Source organism: Onychostruthus taczanowskii, unplaced genomic scaffold (assembly GCF_017590055.1).
Source record: "Onychostruthus taczanowskii isolate IOZ18803 unplaced genomic scaffold, ASM1759005v1 scaffold4, whole genome shotgun sequence".
Classification (NCBI taxonomy): Eukaryota; Metazoa; Chordata; class Aves; order Passeriformes; family Passeridae; genus Onychostruthus; species Onychostruthus taczanowskii.
Genome location: NW_024501459.1, coordinates 8,372,415 through 8,398,377, shown reverse-complemented (window position 1 = coordinate 8,398,377; position 25,963 = coordinate 8,372,415). Strand labels below are relative to the sequence as shown.

Sequence of the window (25,963 nt, the reverse complement as noted above, 5' to 3'; positions counted from 1 at the left end):
TGATCTTATTAATTTTTTCAACCACAAAACTTACAAGTTTTTGGGGGGAGTTCTTTTTAAACCTGAAGTAGCAAATGTTTATTGGTAACTGTCAGCCTCAGAAGAAAGTCAAAAGCAACATGCAAAAAATGTGAAGGCATGCAAGTCAGCTTCAGAACTATCCTACTACACCCAGAAAGCCCTTACAGCAACTGCTCTGCATAACTATTCTAATGTTTGTTTAAATAAGGCAATATAATAGAAGAATGGGAAAAAATCATACACTATATAAATAAAAGAGATTTTGTTCTGAATTTACTGGTCCTAATATTGAAGCCCTTCAACTAACATGCATTTAGAGAAAGTAATACCTGAAACCAGCTACATATTAAATATCTACCAAAAAAACCATATACCCTACAATATGGAAATATTTCAACAAAATATTAAATCTTTACCTCCTCGTCATTTAGCTGCAAGACAGTGTATACAAGGCAGTTAGTACTCACCAATCAAGGACTACAGTTTAGATAAAAATTCTCAAAATTTACTAGACATGAATATTTGCTTATAGCATTTAACTACAAATTTCTAGATGTGAACACAGATTTAGATAACAGATACTAGCTAAAGCATTTGAATTTTATAAAGCAGTCTACAGACTTTTTGTCTTTTCAAATCCAATGTCTTGGATTTGAATGTCTTGAGCTGCAGAACATTTAAAACAGCCTTTCTCACTAACAACTTTAATATGAAAGCATTCCCAAAGTGCCCCGGATTTCAGCTCTACTGCTGATTTCAGATGTGACTTCAGTACTCAGTTCATCCTGGGGATTGTTTCACTTTAAACAAGCAGCACATACAACAGTCTACATTTATAGATTCTTAATCAGGCAGTGCTATTTAACCAACCTGTAATTAATCAAGAAATGCACCTAATTAGAATCTCTCCCTGAGAGGCAATTTAAAGCTAACAGTGACTGATGCTTAATGAATGTAGCAATTCAACTTAATTGAAGGCTTTCAGCTAAATTAGTGCTTTTAAAACACTATGCATGCCGTGTACTTGCTCTAGATAGAATTTTGTTCCTACAACAGGCACTTTGCAGACTCTGACTGAGATGTGTATGGTATATTGAGTGCTGCAGCACAGCATGCTTCTGCATAGTCAGCTTTGATTACACAGAACTGTTTACACTGCCCTTGCAGCCTGCTGAGCCACAAGAGCCAGCATCCTCTGCTCAGTTCTGCCTCCTCCCCTGCCTGCCTCCCAGCTGTATCCTCTATTGCTCTCCCTTTCTCTATGTGAATCCCCGATCAGTCAGCTGACCCCTCTATACCAACTAAAGCAGCAAAAGAAGTTCAGATTTCTGCCAGATAACAGAGCTGAATGAGTTTGAAACAGGGACTAAACAAGCATGACAGAGACTTTATGCAGTGAAGGCAGGAACATGCAACCAGACAGGTGGTTTTCCTTCCCTTTTAGGAGTAAGAATTTTGATTCAGCTTCATTGCTTGTCTGTGTGCATTCTCAGTCTCCTGTCTACCAAGTTTCATGGAAAGAAAGAAATGGTTTCACAGAATATTCAGAGTTGGAAGGGACCCACAAGGATCTGACTAATAGTATCTTACAGCTAGCTATTCATCCACCTTCCTTTTCTAGCAAAGAGGACCTTCTTTCCCCTCTACTGAACACTCCAAAAATGGCACAAGTTTCAATCTGCATCAAAGCATTCCCCAAAAAGAGACCGGTGATAATTTAAACCAGTAACCAGGTAACTTAATAACCAATCTATTCTTGCTTGAAAGTTACCACCCTACATCCTAAACAGCACGTCTCCACCACACCCAACCTGCAATGGTTTGGGCACATAGCAAGCACATGCAAATCACACAAGTTCTGTCAGTCTCTGCAAGACTATCAGTCTCCTAGTAATGTAACTAGTGCTGACAACCTACTCCTGGATGCATGCTAATCAAAATTCTTAATGTAATCATCACCTTACGAAGGAAGTGGAGACAGTAGTAACTGAATTGTCTTACAAACAACACAATACCAAACAACTTGCTTTTTACAAAATCCTATAAAAATGCTTGTAATCCTAAACACTATATTGGATCACTTTTAAAAAATTACAAATTTTAAATTAAAAACTGTTATAATGAGAGCAATTCATCTGCAAAACAACTTTTTTTTAATGAAGAGAAAGCTTTCTGCAGTGTACTTTGCATTCCCAAAGAAAGGTTACTACTGTGTGCATTTAAGAGGCTACCACTGGACACTAAGTAATTCTTTCCATGATACCCGCTGTTGGTACAAATTTGGACACAGCAAAACAAAATGCTCAATAATTTCCATGAAAATATTTTCCTCTGATGCTGAAAGTATGTTTAATGACTTACAGCCTGTGCTGCTTATGGCTGGGGAAGAGTTAATTTTCTCCACAGTGTCTGGCGTGGAGGTGTGTTTTGTATTTGTGCTGAACACAGGGTTGATAATATAGAGATGTTCTTGTTATTGCTGAGCAGGGCTTACACAGAGCCAAGACCTTTCTGCTTTTTCTGCTGCCACACTGGTGAGGAGCCTGGGTGTGGCTGGAGGGCTGGGAGGAGACACAGCTGGGACAGGCAACCCCAACTGAGCAAAGGGATATTCCAGACCATAGGACATCATACTCAGTACAAAAAGTGGGGGGAAGAAGGAGGAAGGGGAGGATGTTTGGAGGGATGGTTTGTCTTCGCAAGATGTGTGCTGAACACCTGCCTGTCTATGTGTGGCTCTGAATTAATTCCTTGTTTTGTTTTGCTGGTGTGTGCAGCTTTTGCTTTCCCTGTTAAACTGTCTTCATCTCAATCTTTGCACTTCCCAGCTTTTACCCTTCCTATTCCTTCTTTCCCCAATCCCACTCATGGGGAAGTGAGCAAGCAGCCACTCGTGAGGCTTCGCTGCTGGCTGGGTTAAACCATGACACAGCCTCATCATCCTGGTCTTCAATTTTGGTGTACACTGATGCCCTGTTAAATAGCCCAACATTTATCATTTTATAGAAACTCCACAGAGTTTTGTGACTAAGCAACCACAGTGTGCATGTGAGAAAAAAAGAATAGGCTATCTAGATGAAAGAAAATCCAAATTTCTTACCTTCTTTTCTGGGTCTTGAGCTCCAGAGGCAGCAACTGAGAGTTCAAGTTCCTTCTCACTGTTTTGTTTTTGTAAAAAAAAGAATCAAATCAGAAAGCAACTAACAACTATATTAATTCTTTCAAAGCACAAATTCACAACTCTGTAGTTAAAAGAACTCTGAAAATACAGGATAACAGAAGACAATGATTCCACTTGAATTCTTCTGGAATCAGGGAAGGAAATTATATAATATTTGTAAATACAGAGAACTCTCAAGAAGTATCTGGCAATCACCCATTTCACCTAGTAAAAATCCAGCTACCATAAAAGGAGAAACCACCACAATTCTTTTTCACTACAACTTTTCAGGACATTCCTAAAAAATTTGTCTTTATTCACATTCAAGAAGTTAATATTAAACACACTGAAATTAATTATTTAAAAGTGCAGCAATAAAGCCTGTTTTGAAATTTCTGGGCTCAGGCTTGTTCTGCATGTACAATTTTTGTCACAATGAGACTGTCAATTGTAACCAATTGTTAAGTCCTTATCCCTTCTCTAATATTGCTGTGTGTTTTTATGTATACAGATTATAATTCAGTAGATAGTGACTAATAGGTAAAGAAGAATTAATATTTTATTATTCTGCATAAGCCAGATGATCAAATGCTTTAAAAATGAAAGGTTACTTTCCAAAATCGGAGGGCAAAAACAAAATAATTTTCAACTTTGCCAACTACTTAGGAAATCCTGTACCAGCAAAAAAAGATAACTTTAGTTAAAGCTTCTTTACTCTTAAGAAACTAAAAAATCATTTGTAAAAATGAAAACGTATCTGGGTTTTCTTTGGTTCACTGAAAGCTTGTGAATACGTTCATTAGAAACTAAAGTTCTCAAGACAAGTTTAATTAAACGCAATATTACTCAGCTGCCTGGAATCCCATAGTTATGAAATGGCTTCTTACCACACTGAATTAATGGAATGCCTTTAAATTTCAGCCATTATCTTTTAAAAAGATAGACAGTAACTTTCCATTACCGTCTCTTATTCCGCTGTTGCTCAGCCATCTGTTCCATTAGCTCTTGTCTGTACTTCTCCTTTCTCCTTTGAAGAAGTTCTCGGTCCTGACCACCTAATGGAAATGACCACACATTTCTGTAAATGTTCCACAAAGTACACAAAAGGTACTGGACAAAAACATTGCCTTTCAGTCAGTTTAGAAACTGAAACACAGCAGACTATCCATTGTATCTCTACTGACTAAAACAAAAAAGATATCTAGTTTTAATAGCCCATTTTTTTTAATATGATGATCAAAACTACTAACATTTTTATTATTATTTTCCTGGTTTTGGTAGGAAAATATAAATTTTCCTAATTTATAGGAAAAGGAAGCTATAAATAAATAAATAAATTTCAAAGCTATTTGGTACAACAGCAACTACAAAAAGTAACTTAATTTTTTTTTTTCATCTAATGTTCACCTAAGGAAGATACACTACAGCACTCCAAAATTATGAGGCACTGCTCTGCATAAAACTGAACATTAAAACTGAAGAGAGTCAAACCCCTGGGGCGGAAAGTAAATTGCTCCATTTCTTTTAGGATGGTTCCCATGACTACTAAGAATTAGCAAAGTATCAACAGATGTGTGTATGTAAAAGGAAATGGCGATAACAGCTCACATAGATTTTAAGGAACACAAAAACTTTTCGTTTGTGGTGGTTCCCCCACAATAAGTGCAAAAGTTTTCCATTATTTTAAAAACAAACCCCAAAAAACATCAGCAGCACCTTCTGTATTGTATGCCTATCAGACACAAAGACTCTTAACATACTCTGTACACAAACTGCCTGGACGTCTGGTGAAATAGACCTGAATAATAAAGAGAAAGAAGCTGAAAAGAAACTAAAACAAAAGCCAAATAAGCAACAGCAACAAAACCTGATGCATGACTGACTGATTTCTTTTTATTTAACTGTTGTGCTGGGACTACAAAGTGACCAGAATGCGCAAGATAACCTCATGGCTTGTGAGTTTGGGGGAGTCTGAAATCACTTCCTATCTTCAAAAAATTCCAGTTTTAATTTACTTAATCTTTACACACATAGTTTACAATACTCTTCTAACCAGGACTGCTAGGAGTACAAATTCACACCTCTGTGTCCTCATGTTACTTCAAATGAGATGACTGAGCAGACCAGAGAGTGACCCTTGTGACAACACTGGTTTAATGCTGCCTTTAAACAGTTTCAAAAAACTGACCTGCTACATACAGCTTTGAAGATCAGGTTAATTCAAATGAAAAAAAAAATAACAGAAATTATTCTGACAACTGTTAATCTATTTTGCCATAATTCAAAGCTAGCATGCCTTCAAAAGCTCCCATCTGAAGAACTACTAGAGTTCTTGCCTTACAGTTTCCTGAATTCAGCTGAGAATGCTATGTCTTCACCAGTATTTCTCTCTATTACACTCAATACTAGTGTTTCCTGTTAAATTTTTCTGGCTACAGGAGAGATAACAAGAATCATTTTTCACCGTACCGTTTTTCATATTTCTGCAATTAAAATTCACTGTAAAGCTGTGTCTTTAACAATACAGAGATTAAGATTTCTCCCATACTTCATTTTGGAAAAATAATTTAATCACTTATCTGGGCCTTAAAATATTAATGAAATCTAAGAAGAAACTTGGGTGCTTCAAAATTAATTAGTAAGTCAAAAATTAATTAGTAAGTTACATAAAGGGGGAAAAGGAGTATGTTTTGCTTTAGTTTCTCTTTGCAAATAACACTTACTTACAAGTCTTGGAGACAACTAGCAAAAGGAAAAACAAATGCTAATTTTTCTAATTTTTAACTATTCACATGGAGAAATAACATATTGTCCTAGATTGCAAGGTAATGTGTGTATTCTATTTGCCATCTGTCAGAGGTGTGACAATTATCTTCTGTTAATTGGGCAGTTTTCTTGATCTCTTCCACAAACCAATCCTCCCTCCAGGAGACATCTTCTGTTAATGGGCCATTGAGTGTCACTGCACGGCTGATAAAAATTACAGCATCCCATTGTGAGGTGCACTGCCCAGAGGGAAGAGCCACGCATTCCTAACTGGACATAATCTGAGATTTTGGGACACCAGGACAGCCTTTCCACTGGATTCCCAGAGAAACAGCTGCCTTTTCCACTGGATTCCCAGAAAAAGACCCACTACCAGATCTTCAGAGGAAGACTACACCCTTCTACAGGATCACTGCTTCAACATAACCACACCTGCCACTCCAGGAGGACTGCAGCCACAATTCCAATTGGACTGCTACCAACACCCTGACCAACAGAGTGTCAGGTTGTATTCTGACTCTGTCAGTGTTGTTTTGTATTACTGCATGGTTTATTTTATTTTTATTTTCTTCCCCAATAAAGAACTGTTATCCCTGCTCCCATATCTTTGCCTGGGAGCCCCTTAATTTCAAATTTATAACAATTTGGAGAGGGGGAGTTTACATTTTCCATTTTAGGGGAGGCTCCTGCCTTCCTTAGCAGACACCTGTATTTTCAAACCAAGACACATATGCAAAGAAAGTCTAACTCAGTGATATTAGTGAGGTTTTTATACATACCAAGAACAAGGCCTGTTGCATACCGCCTTTCACCTGCAGACTTGGCCTGTTCACTAGCTGAAGAACTGATCTGTATCTGATTTCTGGCAAAGACAAAAAAGAAAATGGAGTGATCAAACTCACGAATTTCCTACACAGTCTGTGAGAATCATGACAGACTCACTTGCATCACTATGTGACACATTTGTGACAAACAGTTTTCCTACAATCCAAAGAAATATCCCAAGCAAAAGAAGAAACTGCCTGGCAAAAAACCATTTCTCACAATTCCCATTTGCCTGTGGTTTCTGAAGCCATCAGAAAAACTGACTCAGTTGAGCACTTCACCCATGCTGACAGCTGAATGGTGCCAGTCAAGAGTTTATGTAAGGACTTTACAAGTGTTCTGCTTCTGCCTCACCCACTTAGATCATTTCAGGATGTGCAAAACCAAGACAAGAGGAAGAAAAAGAATTTTAAAACTACTATGAAAACAGGATTCCACAGTATTACTTAATAAAAGTCATCAGTTGGAGAATGGGTGCTCTATTAATTCAAAATTAAAACTTGCTTGCAAGCTTCAATGGCCATTTTCAGAGGAAACATGTCTTGTTATACTATATTCTAGCTGCAGGAAAAACTATCAGGGATTTCAGATAATGTTTTGGGATTTGAAGTCAATATTTTTGTCTCACCATGATTTTGCAGTGCAATTATCAGAAAAAGTACATGATATACCACACCTAGAATCTCCAGTTCTTGAGAACGGCTGCACACGTGCTCTCTCCTTTAATTCATCTTCATAATCTGCAGGTACATCTCTTACCATTCCATTCAGATAGGGCCTTAAAGAAATAAAAAATACTCAGCTATGCTTGCCTAGAAACAGCCAATCTGAAATGGAAGGTTCAACAGTTTTGTGCAAATGCATTTGCTGCCTGAATGCACACTGGACAGCAGAACCAGTCCTGAAAATATCACAAAATATTCTAGAAATAATTCACTTTGCTAGCACTGTCAGGGCAACCCTCTGTCTGGAATGTGAATTCCCAAGCCTGCTTTTCTGCAGCCCTTATCTAATGAGCCTGGTTAAGAGTTTTGAGAGCTAAAGGGCTTTTGACACTCACACTCCATTAATTGAAACAGATCTTGCTGCTCTTAATCCCCAGGAGCCAGCAAAGTCTTCAACAGGTTTTGGCACACAGCTCTTGGGTAAGTCTGGTGAAACAGCCAATTCAGATACTCAGATATGAAAAGCTTCTTCAATGACAGTCTACACTTCCCTACACACCCGATAGACTTTAAAAGGGCGAGGTGACTTTTGTTCAAGGCAAAAGACTGGCAACACCGTAAATACAAAAATTCAGAAGCTAAAATTTGAGTCATCTACATAAGTGAAATCGTATGATTGAAACTTCAAGTAACTTCAGAAATGCCAAATATTGTATAGACACAAGAGAGCTGTTCCTGAAAAGATCTGGGGTAGTAGAATTTATAAACTTTTCTTGACTTGCAAAATAACGGCTCTATAATGAGGACTTCAGGTCATCATGACAAAATAGGACAAAAATAGTTATTCAATGAAAAACAAAGTACTCAACAAATGCTATCAAAGTTATACTTTTTCCAGAGCTGGACAGAGCCATGGACTTCTCAGTATGCAAACAAAACAAAACAAACAAAAAAAATCCACCAAAAACTAGGTAAACATGGGGAAAAACCTCATTCTTTTACATAAAAAGAACCACAGCTCTGTCAATCTCTAATTTAAATAGAAGCCAATAACTAAAGGCAAAAGGATGCAAGCAGATTATTAAACATTGATCTAGCATCTTAACAACCGACCACAACAACATGAAAGGACATTTACCCTCTTGGTGTAAAATGATCTTTCACAATCAAGTTCATCTTTATGACAACAATCAATCTGCTCCTTACAAGGCTGGTCACATAAGACTGAAACACAGCCAGGAAACAGAAAGCCAAGTCTCCAGTGTAATGGAAGGACATAGGAAGGAAGCAAAAAAAAAAAAAAGCTTGGAGTTTAAGAGGCAACCTTTTTTGTAAAAAGTAGCCAGCTTAGCACAGCAGGCCCAGACACGTTGGCCCAATTCAATCAAGAAGCTGCGGTCCCCTGTTTACAGGACAGAACTGACAGCTGGGGATGGACTAAAGCATTCCACTCCTAAGAACTAAAACATTTTGCAATTCTCTCACTTCCCGGTCACCATTTCTGTTTGTTGAAAAATGCCACAGACCTTGTGCCTCCATCAAAACAGAAAGCCTTCTGAAAAGTCCTGTTATGAACACCTGCCTCTCCAAACTAATAAACCCCATATAAACACCCGAGAGCTTCAGTAGAGCAAATAAAAATATGCCTCCTTTTGAATTCAGTATCCACCATGAATCAAGTGTGTTAAGGAAAAGTTGACTTTGCCTGAAATGTAGAAACACCATACTTGCTGATGTTCTGTTTATATAGTTCTGTACAAATTCTTTCTGAAACAAAGTAAGCCCTCAAACATTATCAAATGGCTACTTTTATTTAAATACTACACTCTGTGTCCAGCTGCATTAGACAGTGGCAAACAGTTACCTAACAAAAAGAGGACACATCCTTCTGAGTATTAACTAAACAGAGAATTAATTACTGCTGTTAGTTTCAAAAATATTTTCATTGTTTTTGTTAGACATTGAGTTAAGCTTCTAATTATTTTTCTTACTGAAAACAAGTCCACTCTATCCTAAAACCTCATTTGCTCATTTCTACCAGTAATACACTACAGAATGGAACAAATTTTGAATTTTGCAATATTTTCTCTGAATCTCAGCAGAAAACAGGCAATCTTGTTTCTCTCATCTATTTAACCACTGTTTCCATTTGCTACTCTTTTTCAGAAACACTGTATGAATAAATACACTTTTTTTAGAAGCACACCAGAACACACAGTCTGAACCTTAGCAATAACACTTTTATTAGAGTCTGCCTCTCCCAAATACTTCCAGACATTTCATTTTTTCCACAGACATACTTCCTTTACGATTACTTTTTTTAAAGGCTGAAAAAGAATATCAAGAGCTATTTTTGGAGAAAAATTATTCTAACTCTCTTGGCATTTGAAACTGGAAAAGAAATATAAGTTAATTGAATTCAGAAAATGCTTTTCTAGTAGAGGAGCATTTCCCCTCCCCCCAGTTATTAATTTGCATACTATCCAGAAAATTATCCCTGTAAACAATGACTCAAAAGATCATTTAACCCATCCACCAGCCACTAACAACAAAACATAATAGTAATATTCAACACTGTTCAAAGTGGTACAATTTGCCTTTGTTTTCCTAGAAGTATTAATTCTAGCAAAAAGAAAAAGTGTTTCTTTTGCCTTGCAAAGGAACACTGGTGGTTTCTACATTGAAGCAACAGCAGGAAAATAATTCTGGCAACAGGCTTAACACAAATAAAAATAACTACAACACTCATGTTCCCAAGACCTGGAAAGGGAACAAATTAACACTTTTAAAATATCATTTGAAAATTTATTTACAAAAAAATATGCTTTGTTTAGCTGTATAAACAAATTTTCAATTTGGTGCTGTTTCAGACCACAAGCCATCTGGTTTTGAAAGCAACCAGTTCTTACAATGGAATATCTAAAGGTGGCCAGAATGCCAAACCCTGAATGACTAGGAAGGTTATACTTTTTTTCTTTTAAATGAGTAAGCTAAAAGAGAAAGATTAACAATTTATGTCAAAGTAACCCAAGTGATGTATCAGTTAACACAGTAAAGACTATTTAATACTGAGCAGTACATAATATCAGTTTTCCCCCTAAATGATTTATATAAGACACCCTCTTTTGTTTGGTTTGGGCTTTCGCAAATGTTTACTCCAACTGTGTAGTTATTACAGAGATTAGCACCTATTAAAACCATCAGGATTTGGTTCAACTACACAGATGTTTAAAGCCTGTCATTTAGCAAGACATGGAGTAAAAAAGAGGATTTTTAAAAAACAGACTTTTACGTTTTTTATGCATAGTCACATATACCAAAAATTGAAGCTCAAACCAATTTTGAAATCTGAACTGAAAACTGATTTGCTGTAACTATTACAGACTAAGGAAACAGAGGTAACATCAGGTTCTCAGTGCAGGGGTTTGCTTTCAAATATGTTTTCTGGCAAACCACTCTTCATAAAAATGAATTGTGGACTGCTGCTTCTGGGGTCATTTCTCTAGTATCCTTGGTTTGCTATGATACATAAAATGCCTCTTAATATAGCGTATAGTCTTAGGGACTGATCCAATTCTTCAACACTTTTTCTATAGGTTATTGCAAAGGTCCTTTTCGTAAGTACTAAAGTAGGTACAACAATCCTGCTGTCACATGGGAATCTTCCCCAGTATTTAAAGACAGTAAACCATGGCTATCAACAAGCACTACAGAAATAAAGGAGAAAATGGAATTAAGAATACCTTTCAGCATAGAAACCCCGGGGAGTTTTTCTGTCATAGGTGCTTTCGGATCTAAATCTAGGGTCCATTTCTGCACTTGTCTCAGGATCATAGTCCACTCTGTAGTATCTTCTACCAAAATCACCATCTTCATCAATTCTGTGATGCTTCCTAGTAGGAATTACAGACTGGCTAGCAAATCCATGTCTTTGATTGGGAACATCCAAATCCTCATCAAATCTTTTATTTAATAGTCGACTTCTCAATTCAACCTCATCATCTAACCTGTGGTACCTGTCTTCCTCCAGCCATCTCTTATTTAGCAGCTCTTCACAACCTTCTGTGGAAGTAAAAGCATCCTTCTTGGGAGGTTTTGCACCTGTATTACAGGGCTGGACTTCTGTATGTAATTCTGGCTGGAGCCTGGTAACAGCAATAGGTGTTTTATTCCTGTGCATCTCATTCTGTTTAATGGAAACAATATTGAGAGTTGAATATAAACAAATCACATTCAGTAAAACCTTAGTTTTGTATTTCTTCAAATAAACCCAAAACAAGAAGAAAGACAAGAGCTGAACAAGGAAAGTACTTCAAGAAGTGCTTAAAATCTAAGGTCTTATTCATTTTTCTTGGGGGAAAAAAATGTAGTCTTCCTTTTACCTAATGTCTTTCAGGAGAATGGCTATCAATACTGGACAGATCTTTTATGAACTCCAATCTGACCTTCAGTTTCTGAGGTGCAAGGAATCAAAAAAACACTTCAAACTTTACTTCATCACGTAGTAGAGACTTGATATCTTCATTCTATCCAGATTCAGGCAAGCCTGTAATACTTCTTACCTATGAGCACAACCTTTTAGCCTGAGCATTTTTTAATCTATTTCTCTACTCCTCAGGAAATGTCATTATGAGAAAGGACAGTTAAGCAGATAAAAAACAATGACACTCTGGACTAGCGTTCAATACACAGTCCTTACAAAAACAATGGTTTTACATAAACCCTGTAGTATTTCTGTGTACTAATCTTTGATCTAACCTTTCTGGTATGGAATAAAGACAACAGTAACTCATACTTTACCGTAGTTAATGAAAAATAAATTAAGGATGTAAATGACACCAAACTGGGAAGAAGGATCAATATACTAGACGGTATGGCTGCCACACAAAAGGGTCTTGACAAACTGGAGAAACATGCTGAAAAAAGCTCATAAAAATCAACAAATGCTAAGGAAAATCTCTGCATCTGGGACAGAATAGTGCCATGCACCAGGACAGGCTGGGCACTGAGCACCTAGAGAGCAGCTCTGCAGAAAAAGGCCTGGGTTAGTCATGGGCAAAGAGCTGAACATGAGGCAGCTGCGCATGCCCGAAGTGATGGCTGCTATTCACACCCTGGGCAGCAGTATCTGTGCAGGTCGAGGCAAGTGATCCTTCTCTGCTCATATTTATCTACTATTTAGGTTCTGGTGTAGTGTGCCAAGTCTCTGCCTCCCCTCCTCACAGATACTGATGACCTGGAGAAAGTGCAGGGGGTGCCTACTGAGATGGTTGAGTATTTGAGCTATTAAAGGAGAAGCTGACAGAGTTGGGTTTATTCAGTCTGGGAAAAGATTAAGGAGGTTGTGGACAAACTAGTAATTGCAGTCCCTGTGTAAAAAGGTAGTTACAGAAATACCAGTAGCCATGGTTTTCAAAGAAAAAACAGCCACAGTTGCAGCAAAGGAAAATTCCAATGGGATACAGAGGGACAGAAGTTCAGATCAAGCAGTTAAAGCAGTGGAATGGGTTGCCCAGAGGACTGTGGATTCTCCATCCTTTCAAAACTCTACCAAATAAAGTCTGACCAACCTAATCTAAACTGTGAAGGTAACACTACTCAGACCAGGATTTATCCTATGATTATCTAAACTGCTGGATCAAATTTTGAACATCACATATATAATTTGACTCTCACTCCAAATTAAATACCCTTCAGAGGTGGCATAACCCAAATAAATCCTGACATTTTTTTTTCTGTTGTTCTTTTCTGATAGTAAAATCATTTCTACACCAGAATACTAAAAATGCATCTTAAAGGTCCAAGTGGATAACAAATAAAGCAAAAGAAAAAAAACCCTTGAGTCGCTAAATAGATTTCATTAGGTAAGTCAGCTTAGGAAATGTAAGTGCCCAAACGTAGAAAAATTTTAGAGATTTTTAGACTCAGTTGCACAAAAATAATCTACATTTTTGCCAGTGTTTCCTAGGGATCACTGCTGTGTAGTACTTCAAGCCTTGAAGAAGGAATTAAGAATGAGATATTGAATTCCAACATCTGAAGGAAGCCCGAATGCTGCCTTATAGATGCATTCACAAATTGAAACAGTTTTCAACTATATGAAACTGAAGTGCACTTGAAGGAAAAGATGTTTTGCCTGAGAAAACAATCTTTCTAGAGATAGACAAGAAACATTCTTCTAGACAGAAATTACAAATACAGGGGGATTTGCACTTGCCAACTGTTGTAAAAAAGACAATAAACTTCCAGATTTTTGGGTACAAATACAAGGTCTTTTATAGAATGACCTAGCTTTGACACTACTGTACACTTTAGAATTTTCATATTAAAAAGAAGTGGATGGACTTCTTAAACTTTTCTTCTAAATCTTCTAAAAACTTTCACTAGATGAGAGTCCCAAATTATTACAGTCCATCGCTAAACTGAGACAAAAATATTTTTAAAAGAAAATTGACCTATTCTAGAGAAAATTTTAAAGTTAAGAAGATTTTACAGATCAATATATTGCTTCCAGCTCACAACAATGCTAATCAGATCTAAAAATTCCACTTGCTGTTGCACTAGTTTTGGCTGGGACAAATTTCTTCATAGTACCTTGTATGAGGCTAAGTTTTAGATTTGTGCTGAAAACAGTGTTGATAAGACAGGGATAATTTAATTCCTACTGAATAGCACTAACAGAGTGTCAAGGGCTTTTCTGCTTCTTACACTGCCCCACCTGCAAGGAGGCTGCAGGTACATGGGACATTGGGAAGGGACACAACCAGGACAGATGATCCCAACTGACCAAAGGGATATTCCACTCTGCAGGGGTTCATGCTCAACATAAAGGAAGGGGGACATTCTAAGTAAGGCATTTGTCTTGCCAAGTCACAGTTACATGTGAGAGAGCCCATCTCTCCTGAGGATGGCTGAACACCTGCCTGCCCAGGGGAAGTGAATTAATTCCTTGGTTTGCTTTGCTTTGCTTTGTGTGAGCAGCTTTTAATTTAAACTATTAAACTGTCTTTAACTCAACCTGCACTATTTCTCACTTTCACTCTTCTGATTTTCTCCCCCTTCCAACACAGGGGTGTGTGTGTTTGTGTGTTCCTAGCTGCTTACTGCCATACAAATCAAAGGCCTCAGGTCAGAATTGGACTATACTGTGTCTAGCTCACTTTCAGCAGTAAAGGCTTCTTGATTTTTATTCACAAATGTACAGCTCCATATTCTGTATGGCTGCTACACTTGCCTGGCCTTCTACATGACAGAGGAAAAAAGCATCTACAAACAAAAGCTGAGGAACACTATGTAGAGTTCAATATTTAGTTCAAATAGATAGCTTTTTTGGATATCACTTTTATCATCAAGAACAACTCAGGGATTTGTTTCAGACACACAGAACAATGAAAGCATCCTTCTACCAGACAGACATGATGGAAGGAGGAATCAGGAACTGCACCATGTGAGTTGTAACCAGAACTTGCTTAGATGCATTAATAAAAATGCAGCCTAATTGAACAACATTATTTGTGTATTTTGTCTTACTTTGTACGTCTGAGTCAATAATAAGACTATAAGATTGTATTACCTCTCTGTTTTTCTTCCCTAATTTCCTTAGCCTTTCATTCCATTCTTCTTTATCCCTGAGATATTGATTGTATTCCTTGTTTCTTTCAAGCCGTAATCTCTCCTAAAATAGGCATTGAAAAGGGCATCATAATTTTGCATTTTTAGTAGCTTTTAACTTCATAGAACTGCAGTACTAAATGAATATGCAAACTGTGTGTTTGCCCCCCCCCACCCCTTCACATTCTTTGTGATGTACAAGAAAGGCTTGAATTACTTTGAGGTTTTAGTTTATTTTCTCCTAGCATAGCACTTTCTCTTAATCTGAAATCTGTAAGTGGAAGTCAGCCTCTTGGGCACAAAGTCTAATCCTCAGAGACGCTACTGTGTATCAAGATCCAAGATCCATCTTTAAAACCAGGTAGGTTTCCTTCTGCTAAGCCTATTCCAAAATTTACCAAAGCCTCACTCTGACAATTAGGAATTTCCAATCTGAATGTATTTACAGCTGATTTTCAAACATACAATTTCTTTTTTTGTGTTAAGGTTAGTTGTGACTTGGCCCCCTCATAATTAAAACAGGATAACAAATAAATTAAAACAGGATAACAAACACAAGTGTACACAAGATGTATCAATTACAATTTGAACTGTCGAATTCAAGCAAGCAGATAAACGGACTGCAAAAAGTCAAAAGTGTGAAGAATGCAAGGAAAATCAAGAAAAACAGGATATATGCTTGTTGTCCCAGCTACTTCTGCAACATGATAGCATTTATAATTAGCTTTCTCAGGTCTAAAAATATACATGAATTGCACATCAACAGCCTAATAATATAATATGAAATACAAAAGTCTCCAGATAAAGAAAACTCTAATTTGTATTATTTCTTGAAATTAGTCCCCATTTAGAGCATGGAGTATTTCTTACGCTACCTCATTCCAACAATCACATAAAGGAAAAGAGAGAATTATATTACAGTATTATGAATGAGGCTCTTTTCCACTGCAGCATTTACCAATAAAAAAGCAAAAGTATTTACAAAATCTGACCATCACACATAAATTTACTTTCTCATGAACAAATTTCCAACAAAAATAATTTATATCTCAATCATCACATAAATACCAGATAACTAAAAGTTTTGCAGATTAGACTAATCCTCTCCAAAACTGTTTCATTTTTTGGGGTTTTTTTTCAAGAAAAAAAAAAAGTTGTCTATAGGTTTTCTAACAGTGACAATATAAAGCATGCAGATAGCCATGAAAGCTGCACTGTCTTTAACAGATAGCAAAACACTCAGCAGAAAATTCAATATGCTGTGTGACTGCACATTTGACCTAATAAAGCAAACCAAAATACAAATGGTAACCTCTCAATATTCTGCCCAGAAGCCAAAGGATTAACAGGGCACAGTGTGACATCTCCTGGCAGCTTTTAGGTTCTGCAAGAGCAACCAATAGATGGCTAAAAAGGATACAACACACCTGCACAGAGCTGATATGATATAAACCCATCAATGACAGGACATGTTTCCAGTACTAATACTTATTTAATTTCCACAGAATTAATTAAATATACTTTATTTTTCACTGTTTCAGCACATATACTTGCAAGGGTTAATAAAAAGTTCATGAGAACCTGAAGCTAACATAAACTCAGTACACGTGCACGCTGCCCTCAGGAGTCCTTTCCCCCTTCCTGGGTGTTTCATTCTTGCTGCCTCCTTTTTACACTTGTATAACTTGCAGTTTAGGGCTTTTTCATAAAAGCAATTTTCACTTTGAGGTCTCACCTGGCTCCTCCTACAGCCAAACCAAGAGCACAAGAAGGGCAGAAAGTTTAAGTACAAGGGCAAGGCCAACCCATGCCATAGGAGAAGTCTTGCACCAGATTCCAGTGACAGCATAGCCCCAAACATAGATCAACAGAGCAACTTGAAGACAACAAAGGTTAAAAAATAAACCAAAACCCAATAAAACCTTGTAGTGTGCAAATGCCTAGTCCTTCTCTAGCAACACAGGTTATCTTATTGCCTTGAATCTCTGCTGTGCTATGAGCAATCTTAACAACCAAACAGTAGTATTTGTCAGAAAAAAATATTGATAAATTACAATGTTTCTGCTGATTCAATTTCATGGATCAAATTACAAGCAAATATAAGAAACTGGGACTATAAAGCCAACAGCATGAGGGCAGGAGATCAGATCAATAGTGATTGCTTAACAAAATCCAAGCACAACCACTAGAGGTTTTCAACAGATCAAGTGCTCTAGAAGTGTGCATCAGAGGTAGCAAACCTCAAACTAGTATACAATTATATCTACATAATAAAAACCAAATATCTAAAACTTATGAATACAGGTAACCTAGGATTAATTTTTTTTTTTTTAATTGAAGGAACAGACTTTTCTGAGAATTTACTAATTACCACTTCTAAAAACATTCATTTGTGTAAGAAAAAAAAGAAAAAACCCAACCAAACAAAAAACTTAAATGGAAATATTTTTTTCTGTAATAACCTCAACACCCAGGTACATTTTCAAGTTATACTCCATTTAATTAATTTCCTTCATATATTTACCTTGGCAGATCTTCGCTCATCAATAGGAAGAGATAATCCCTGAGTATATGGATCTACTTCATCACTAGTCAGATAATTTTTCTACATTAAAAAAAAAATTAAAACCATTCAATACACTTTAAAATACCCATTAAAGAGCTGTTAGGTAGTATATTTTCTGAAGTAATTTGAGCAATTTGATGAAATAAAGACTGAAGACAACCTTCACATTCTGAAAATGTAGGATGTTCTTGGAACACATAAATGAAGTTAAGGAATGCAGGAAGTAAATGAAATAAAAGGAATCTTCCAAGACACTTCCTTACTCGAGATGAAAAATTGCTTCTTTTAACAGCAGAAAATATATGTCTGCCTCTTATTTTGACAGATGGAGTTCATGCTAATAGTAGTACACCTCTATCTCAACAGTGTTTTCCACACCAGCTGTGCCCAAATTTTCCAGGATAATGACCCACCACCAAATCTTGTAATTCTTTATGGACCATCAGCCACTTTCAGAGAACTTCTCATCAAAACCAGTTTGTTGCTCCACACAGATCCCTGGGCCACAGCTTGGGACCTGGGCTGTGCAGCAAATCAAAGTACCAGCTCTTCAAACCAAATACCAGTGCTGATGCAGGTCGTTAGATTCCAGGTATGGAGGATTTGTCATACATCCCTCCTTTATTAAAAGCATACACAGGCCATTTCCAGTCAATCATATGTTTTATAAATCTGATTAATAAAAAGATAATCTATTTGTGTGACAGGAGCTGAAGAGGGGAATGGTGAGATACAGTATTTCACTAGCATTGTTTCCTTTCCTTATCTATGTTGCAATGTGGCCTGAATGCTTAGAGGAATGTCAAGAAGTAAGAGCTCTACCTGCTCCAGTACTAAACCACATCATTATAAATGATATTTCAAACTAGACATTAAAATATTTAAGGAATTTAATAATCATGCAATGATATTCAAGCACCAAGACAACTAGATGTATATGGAAAACCAAGTTATTTCTATTAGATAAAATAGAAAATAAATTGTAATCCTCATTATTAAGTAATTCTTTGCATGCATTTTGAAGACATCTCTAGAGGTTACCTCTTATCTTACAAACATCCTTTCCAAAATCAGAACCTGATATGGAAGCTGCATTTTTCTACATAAGCAAGACTAAGCAAGCTATTAACAAAAAAAATTATCACTCTGACAACTGCTAAAAGTTTCACCATTTTTCTTTAGGTGGGAAAAGAAATTAGAGATTGCTATGTTAGTTCTTCCTCAGTCCTTACCAGCTTAATATAGCTAACATGTACTAGACCAAACACACAAACAAAAAGGCTTTGTAAACCCTGAAGTCCAGTTGAGCATAAGACACTAGATGTTAATGTAAAAATTACATTGTTCGGGTGCTTTGGTGATAATTATGAAACATTAAGTTTTTAACACGATAGTCTAATTTTGAAAATAATCTGGAGTTTTAAATTAAAAAAGAAAGAAATGTGGCCTATAATATAAGGATGATTTTGGTTACAGATCAAGAAGACAGTTGCTGTTGCTATTTAAGAATGCTAGTGCATGCTAATATAGAAAATTTATATCATATGCATGTTACTCAAAACCTCAGAAAAAACCAGCAGACTGTGTTTCTACCACATTATCTCCAGGTCCTTTACTGACGTTGTTCAATCTGAACAATTTGGATGGACATCATAAAATTTCAAAATTATTGATACACAAAAGCATAAAAATATTTTAAAAATTAAAATTAATTAAACAAACCTTGTAAAAATAACACCAGAGGTGTTACTTTTTCCTCATAATGCTTGATTGCATTCTTGCATTCTGGCCAGCAGGTGCTAAAAAACTGGCTCTACTGCTTCCCTAAGCACCACTGGTGAGTGGAGACAGGGAAGAAAAAAAACCTGACTCTGGTTGCAATGATATATTTAATATTTATAGAAGTTACTATTTTATTCTAACTTTATAAAATATGTATACTAAGAAAAAAAGCCCAAACTCTTACTATCTACATAACTGATAATCCTTGAAGCAAATGTCTACTAAAACAAAAACCATTGTAGAGCCAGCATTAGACAGCAAAAATGGCAACTGCATAGGGAAAAGGAAATCAACAAGTGTTTTAAAAACTTATGAATGGAAAATAATATATGTAAGTAACCATTTTGCACAAAGCAAGCAATGATGTTAGTCACAGCTAATCACCACAGCATGCATAAATGCACAAAGCACAAATAAAAGTAATGATTTTTTTTAAATTCCAAGAGCATAAAGTTTCAAACAAAGCAAAAAGCAACTAATTTTAAAGAAAAGAAAATAATATTAAAGGCACCCTACCTTTCTTTTTGCCTGTGAAATTCCCTAAAAATCAGGGAAAAGATACTATTCAAAAGGAGTCTTTGAGTCAAAAATATTTGACTTAATATAAGATACTTCCTTTCTTAAAGCAAATCCATTCATTCATTTTAAAAACTAAAGACACTGGTAAATAGTATTTTTATAAAACAGAAATTATTTAGTTCTGTATTTTTTTTGATTCATGCAGAGCAGCTACAGAATATTCCCAAGATGATGACATTTCATACATATCATTTCAATTTTAAATTTACTGTAACATTTAGTAAATCATGTTAAGCAGAACATCAAAGGTTTTTCTTTCTAAAATTGAAAAGAAGCTGCCAAATGGAGTCACACTAAGTACAGGGATATTCTTACCCCAGTTAGAGACTACAGAGTACTTATGTACTTCAGCAAGTATCAGCTTTTAAATTCTTTAGGAAAAAAAAAAAACAAGGGAGAAGCAAAAACAAATAAATAAAATAGAAAGAAGTGTACTAAATAATATGTAGTCACATGGCAACGAGATCTGTAGAAGCCTAAAATACATAAACATTTTGAAATTACTTTCACTCAAGTCTTCAAAATCAGCCATTACACATAATGAATGCCTCCACAAAAATTTTTTCTACATATATTAATTTTCATTAAATTAAATAAGAGAATCATTTTAAGAGACTCCCTAAAGTCAAGCAACCAGACAGGACACTTTACCTGAGAAAGATATCGCCTATAATCTTGTCGAAGTTCCTCTTTGAGTTTATGTTTTTTTCGTTCATATTCTTCTCCAAGAGGCAAACTCAAGCCATAGTCACCTGAAAGTTTAACACCATTAAATATCATTATTTACTGTTCTGTATCAATACAAAGTAAAAGCTATGTCTGGATTTTTATTAGACACAAGCAATAAAAAAATAATTCACCATACAACCAGCAATTAAATGACAGCTGAAAAAAAACACCTTCTCTGTATGAGTAGTTGAGTGAAAAGCATAAAAAAATAGACTGGTATTTGGATAGTTTTCTTCTCATCCTTTACTTTTTCTTCCATTACAACAAAAAAAAAAAAAAAAAAAAAAAAAAAGCAACATAAGCTGAATTTATTTGAATATTGTACATATTTCTTTTGTCAATGTATGTTTCCAAAGAAATCTCATTTGACATGTGAGCTTCTCAATTATTCTAAGCTGTATTTACCACACAATAGAAAAAATCCTTCCCAAATGAAAGCAACAAGCTGTTTGTTTAGCACGTGAAAAATTTGTTTGCTCCTACACAACTAGAGGGAATTTGACCATATGACAGAAAGTAATAATCATTTTTCTTTCCACCTCAGTGCTTTTAATCGTAGTACACCCAAAACACATTAGTACTTTTCTGAGACTACTCATAACAGCTCAGGTCTCATAACAGCTGCACTCTTAAAATATAATAAAATATAATGCTATGCAAGCTGTTTGCTGTTCCCAAAATACATTTCAAAATATTTATATTAAACATCCTCTATCCCAGCAGCCCATCTCTGCAGTCACTTTCACCACTCTCCACAGAGTAGTGAATTCCACAAAATCACACAACAAATGACAAAGATTACAACTGGGAGTGAGTGTGTGTACTATTATTATTTCATATTGTTTCTCTAAAAGCATTTCTACATCTCATGATCTATTCACAATTAGTAGCAATGAGTAAAAGGGAAGAGAAGAAATTCAAGACTTATTCTTAGATCAGTCCTAACTTATTGTAGGGTAGTTTGTTTGGCCTGGCTCAAGATACATTCTGATTTGTTCTATCCTCATGAGCCAGCAAAACAGTGTGACAGGGAAGAAGTGGCAAACAGGAGTCAGCCTGATATTCAAAACCAAAGGACCCAATAGCTGATTAAATATCTCCTATTCCAATCTAAAACAGCCTGCAGAGTCCAACCATCAACCCAAATCAGCATGAGAACTTCTGCACGTTCCTTTTCTCCTAGTTTTGCACATAAGGTAAGTGTGAGTTCCATTTAAAAAAACAATGTACCATTTCACACTTCAGAAAAGATGTTATAAAGCAGAATAGAGTAAAGAAGAAGAAATAGCTTGCTTCAGCTTTGCTCTTGTCTTTTATTTTATGCCTAATTACCATTGAATTAATTCTAGAAGACCAAGAATAAGATAAAAAGCAACTAACAAGTTGGAGGAAAGATTAATTCAGTAATTTCACAGATGCCACTGAAATTCAGTACCAAAAAAAAAAAACAAGAAAAGGAGTGAGAATCCAGTGCTTTGATTCAAATATGTGAAGTGTTCAAACAAAAGGTTTAAAAAAAATTTTGTCAGAAATAACTTTTTTTGGCCACCATAAAAGCACTGAGACAAAAATTATCGGTAATGATCTGGGGGATATTAACAACCCATTTCAAAAACTTACTCTGAGAGAGTCTTGCAGAGGAAAATCACTTCAGTTAACATTCATTCAACCTAATTTCATGCAAACTTTTTCCGAATTCTTCTGACAGAATAAGAGATATACCTTCTTTTTAACTGTTTTTTTACTTTTCTTTATTCTGTATTTGTTGTATCTATTTCCCATTTCATTTTCTATTAACCACAAATAATCACACTGACAATGATTGTTTTTAAATATTACCATTTTAAATGCGTTTTTACAGAAACATGTAATGTTGAGAAATAACTGTAACTTTATTCAGTCTGAATCTCAACATTACTGCTAGAACTATAAAATATACTTTGTAGCTACCAAGGAACAAGTCCCATCTGATTTAATCCACAGGAAATTACAGTGCTTTAAAGCAGAGCAAGCCAGTAATATCAGCAACCATCCATTTCAGCACCCAAATGATTATTAAAAAAAAAGTGCAGGGTTTGGGATAGGTAATTTTCTTCATAGATCTGATATGAGGCTGGTATGGGGCTGTGGTTTGGAATTGCTTGTGATTTATGGAAAAAGCAGTGTTGATAACACAGGGATATTTCAGTTACTGCTCACTCACACTTCCTGCTTCTCATCTACCAACAAGGGGACTGGGGATGCACAAGGAGTTGGGAGGGGACATGGCTGGGACAGCTGACCCCAGAGCACAGGGATATTCCATTCCATATGGCATCATGCTCAGCAGCAAGACTAGGAGAGAGGTTGGTGAGATCTGCTGCTCAATGACCTGGGCATCAGTTGGTGGTGAGCAATTGTTTCACGTTTGCATTACTTGTCATTCTTGAGTTCTACTTCTTTCTCTTTGTTATTTTCCTTTTCATTATTTTCTTTTTTCAATTATTAAACTACTTTTATTTCAGCCCATGAGTTTTTTCACTTTCACTCTTCCAGTTCTCTACCCCCACCCTGCTGGTGCAGAGTGAGTGGCTGTGCTCAGTTGCCAGTTGGAGTTAAACCACAACATGGCAACTCCTAATTTTTCTTTTCATTTAAGATCACCTGTGAATGCCCCTCATCTGTAATACTTCATTGTGTTAGTATATTCAGGTGTCAACAGTTAGGTCAAATTTACAGTAACAAACACAACAAAACATGCAATTATAGCTCTCCAACAAGAAATAAAACTATTTTAATATTAATAAAGCTTAACTGTCTGCCACAGCCAGTGGGATACTACCTTTTGTGTTCTGTTTTCTGTATCATATGTTTCCTCAGTCAAGAAAAGAATTATCAACACTAGGAATAACCTGCTGAACCAAACAAAACTGCCAAAAATGTGTGATAGATACTTATTCAAATGCAGCCCTCTAACCAAGTTTATCCATTATCACTTCTGGAGGCAAGGAATATTCAATTATCATTTCAAGTACTTTTAAGTGAAGTTTTCCTCTAAAGGTCTTTGAGGAGTTTGCCTTGCTGATGGCTGGAAGTTCTATTTATACAGCATCCCTATAAAAACCATGTTTTTACTTAAGAAGCTAAGACCAGTTCAGACCCACAAGGTCAAGCTCCATCCCACTGGAAGCTGCAGAATTACACCAGAATTACAGTAGGCACAGTATGAAAATTAATGAGGTACTAACCCAAAGTGTCTACATGTGAAAGAAAAGAGTTAATTATCAACAAGAAATAGGACACAGAAAAGTTCTGAAGCTCTCAGAACCAACCTGAGCTACACAAGTGTAGCTAAGAAAAAACAGTAGTGCCTACAGAAGGGAGATGGTAGGACAAGTAAGGAAAATGAAGAAAAGAACACTATCACACATTTTCAATTAAATGTCACAAAGAACACAGAGAAAAGAAGAAAAATTACAATATATAAAGTAAACAGATATTAAGCTGGTAGCCACATCAAAATAAATCCAACCATTTCACCTGGTTAAGGCTTCAATCAAAATGAAGTCCTCATTCTTTCCTTGCACAATGAGTAACTATATTGTAACAAAATTACAAAAGCAATAGAAACAGTTTAAACTGCCTGAAAGACACTGTTTAAAAGAAAAATTAGTTAAACTGCATGCATCTTAGCCAAGTTTGACTAGAACTCTTAAGAGGCTGAAAGAAAGAGGCCCTGCTTCCCTGGAATGTACGCTTTTGCATTAAAGTCCAGATGAAAAACAGAATTTAAAAGATTTTGCTCCACCCAAATACAACTGGAAAGGACACTTCACCTATCAAGGACTGTCAAGCAAGTGTTTTGGTTTATTTGGAGTATTTTTAATGGCACTTCCTTGCAAGAAGAAAGAGACAGCTTTTGGCATATTTTCCTGCCAGGAAAAAAAAAAGCCTAACCACAAAAAAAATTGCATACAATGCCAAGACTTTTGGAAGACTGAAGAACTGTTATGCACTTGAATTACAATGATCATCCTAATCATAATGATACAAAGCAGTAACACCCTCCCAAAAATTATCAAAGGTAATTAAATGCTACTGAAATCTAGAAGACATAATTAAAGAATATACTGTACCTAAAGGGTAGTTCTGTTGACTATTTGGAGGTATATTTTCTTTAGCCATGGAGATTAACATCTTGCTAGTTTCAGAAAGCTTCTCTGATTCCTTATTCTGAAAACAAAACAAAATGCCTTATTGCATCACAAAGCAGAGGAAATATCAAATAAAAGAACATTAGTAATGTCATTATTAGCACTGGAGAACAGAGAGATTGAAAGTAATGCTGGATTAATACATTAAAATTACTAATAGGAAAGCTGTGATAAGAACAGATTTTTTTGTTATTTGCCTTTTATATTTCATAGACTTTGGAACAGAAATTTTGAGGATATTTAAATATACCTTCCATTCCCACTCCAACATCCAAGCTCTGGAGTGGGCAGAGGACAGATCCCTGCTAATCAGCTTCCCTAGGGAGCATGAAGGAGTAATAAAAGCCATGTACAAAACTTTTCTCACTTGCAAAACACAAATCTTACTGTGTATGCTTGGTGGCAAACTTGTTTTTAAAAATCCACGTAAAGATATGAAGTACTCAAGTTGGAAATTACTTTGAATAGATAAATCTTTAATATATTCTTTACCAACAAATACAGTTTTAAGAGCACAGTAAGAACAAGCTTCAGTCAAGACTTTGGCAACAGAAGTATTTAAATTCAGGAAAGCTTTTTAATACTCTTACCCTCATTTCCATGTAAGGTGGATCATTTTCAAGTTCTGCCTTATCTTGTGCCAACTTGGCCTTCTGGTCTTCAATAAATTTTTCTAAATCATCCGCCATCATTTCTAGGTTACAGAAGAGATGTAGAACATGGCATTTACATGGGAACTCCAAAAATGTAAAGCTCAATTACTGTTGCTTAAGACAGCAGCTAAAAATAATCCAATTTCTCCCTCAGAACTACAAACCTTAAGATATTTGCTGGGTCAACAAAACAACTGACTTGGGAAACCCATCCATGGAGGAGACTACTTGATGTCTCACCAGAGACAAAATTCAAAAATTCCAGATTACAAGACTGAAGAAACTTCTCCAATCTTTTTTTCCTAACATGGTTGAAGTATTTGGGGGTTGTTTGTTTTAACTGCAAGTCTACCAATGACCCTTCACTACACACCAGCACAAGCTTACTCCTAGCGAGCTATAAAAATCAAAAT

General features: G+C 36.0%; 1 protein-coding gene across 3 annotated transcripts in view; it reads right to left on the bottom strand.

Moving 5' to 3' along the window:
* The window catches only part of CSPP1 (centrosome and spindle pole associated protein 1), a 60,933-nt gene that overhangs the window by 31,179 nt on the left and 3,791 nt on the right, over positions 1-25,963 (bottom strand). For all 3 annotated transcript variants that reach the window (XM_041412983.1, XM_041412982.1, XM_041412984.1), the window contains exons 2-12: positions 25,488-25,591; positions 24,820-24,916; positions 20,627-20,727; positions 19,913-19,936; positions 17,573-17,653; positions 15,011-15,112; positions 11,181-11,623; positions 7,449-7,550; positions 6,727-6,809; positions 4,143-4,236; positions 3,122-3,179 (exon numbers count right to left, since the gene is read on the bottom strand). In XM_041412983.1, coding sequence (XP_041268917.1) covers positions 3,122-3,179; positions 4,143-4,236; positions 6,727-6,809; positions 7,449-7,550; positions 11,181-11,623; positions 15,011-15,112; positions 17,573-17,653; positions 19,913-19,936; positions 20,627-20,727; positions 24,820-24,916; positions 25,488-25,589 — 1,287 coding nt within the window. In that variant the 5' untranslated portion in view covers positions 25,590-25,591. The remainder of the gene's footprint in view (positions 1-3,121; positions 3,180-4,142; positions 4,237-6,726; positions 6,810-7,448; positions 7,551-11,180; positions 11,624-15,010; positions 15,113-17,572; positions 17,654-19,912; positions 19,937-20,626; positions 20,728-24,819; positions 24,917-25,487; positions 25,592-25,963) is intronic.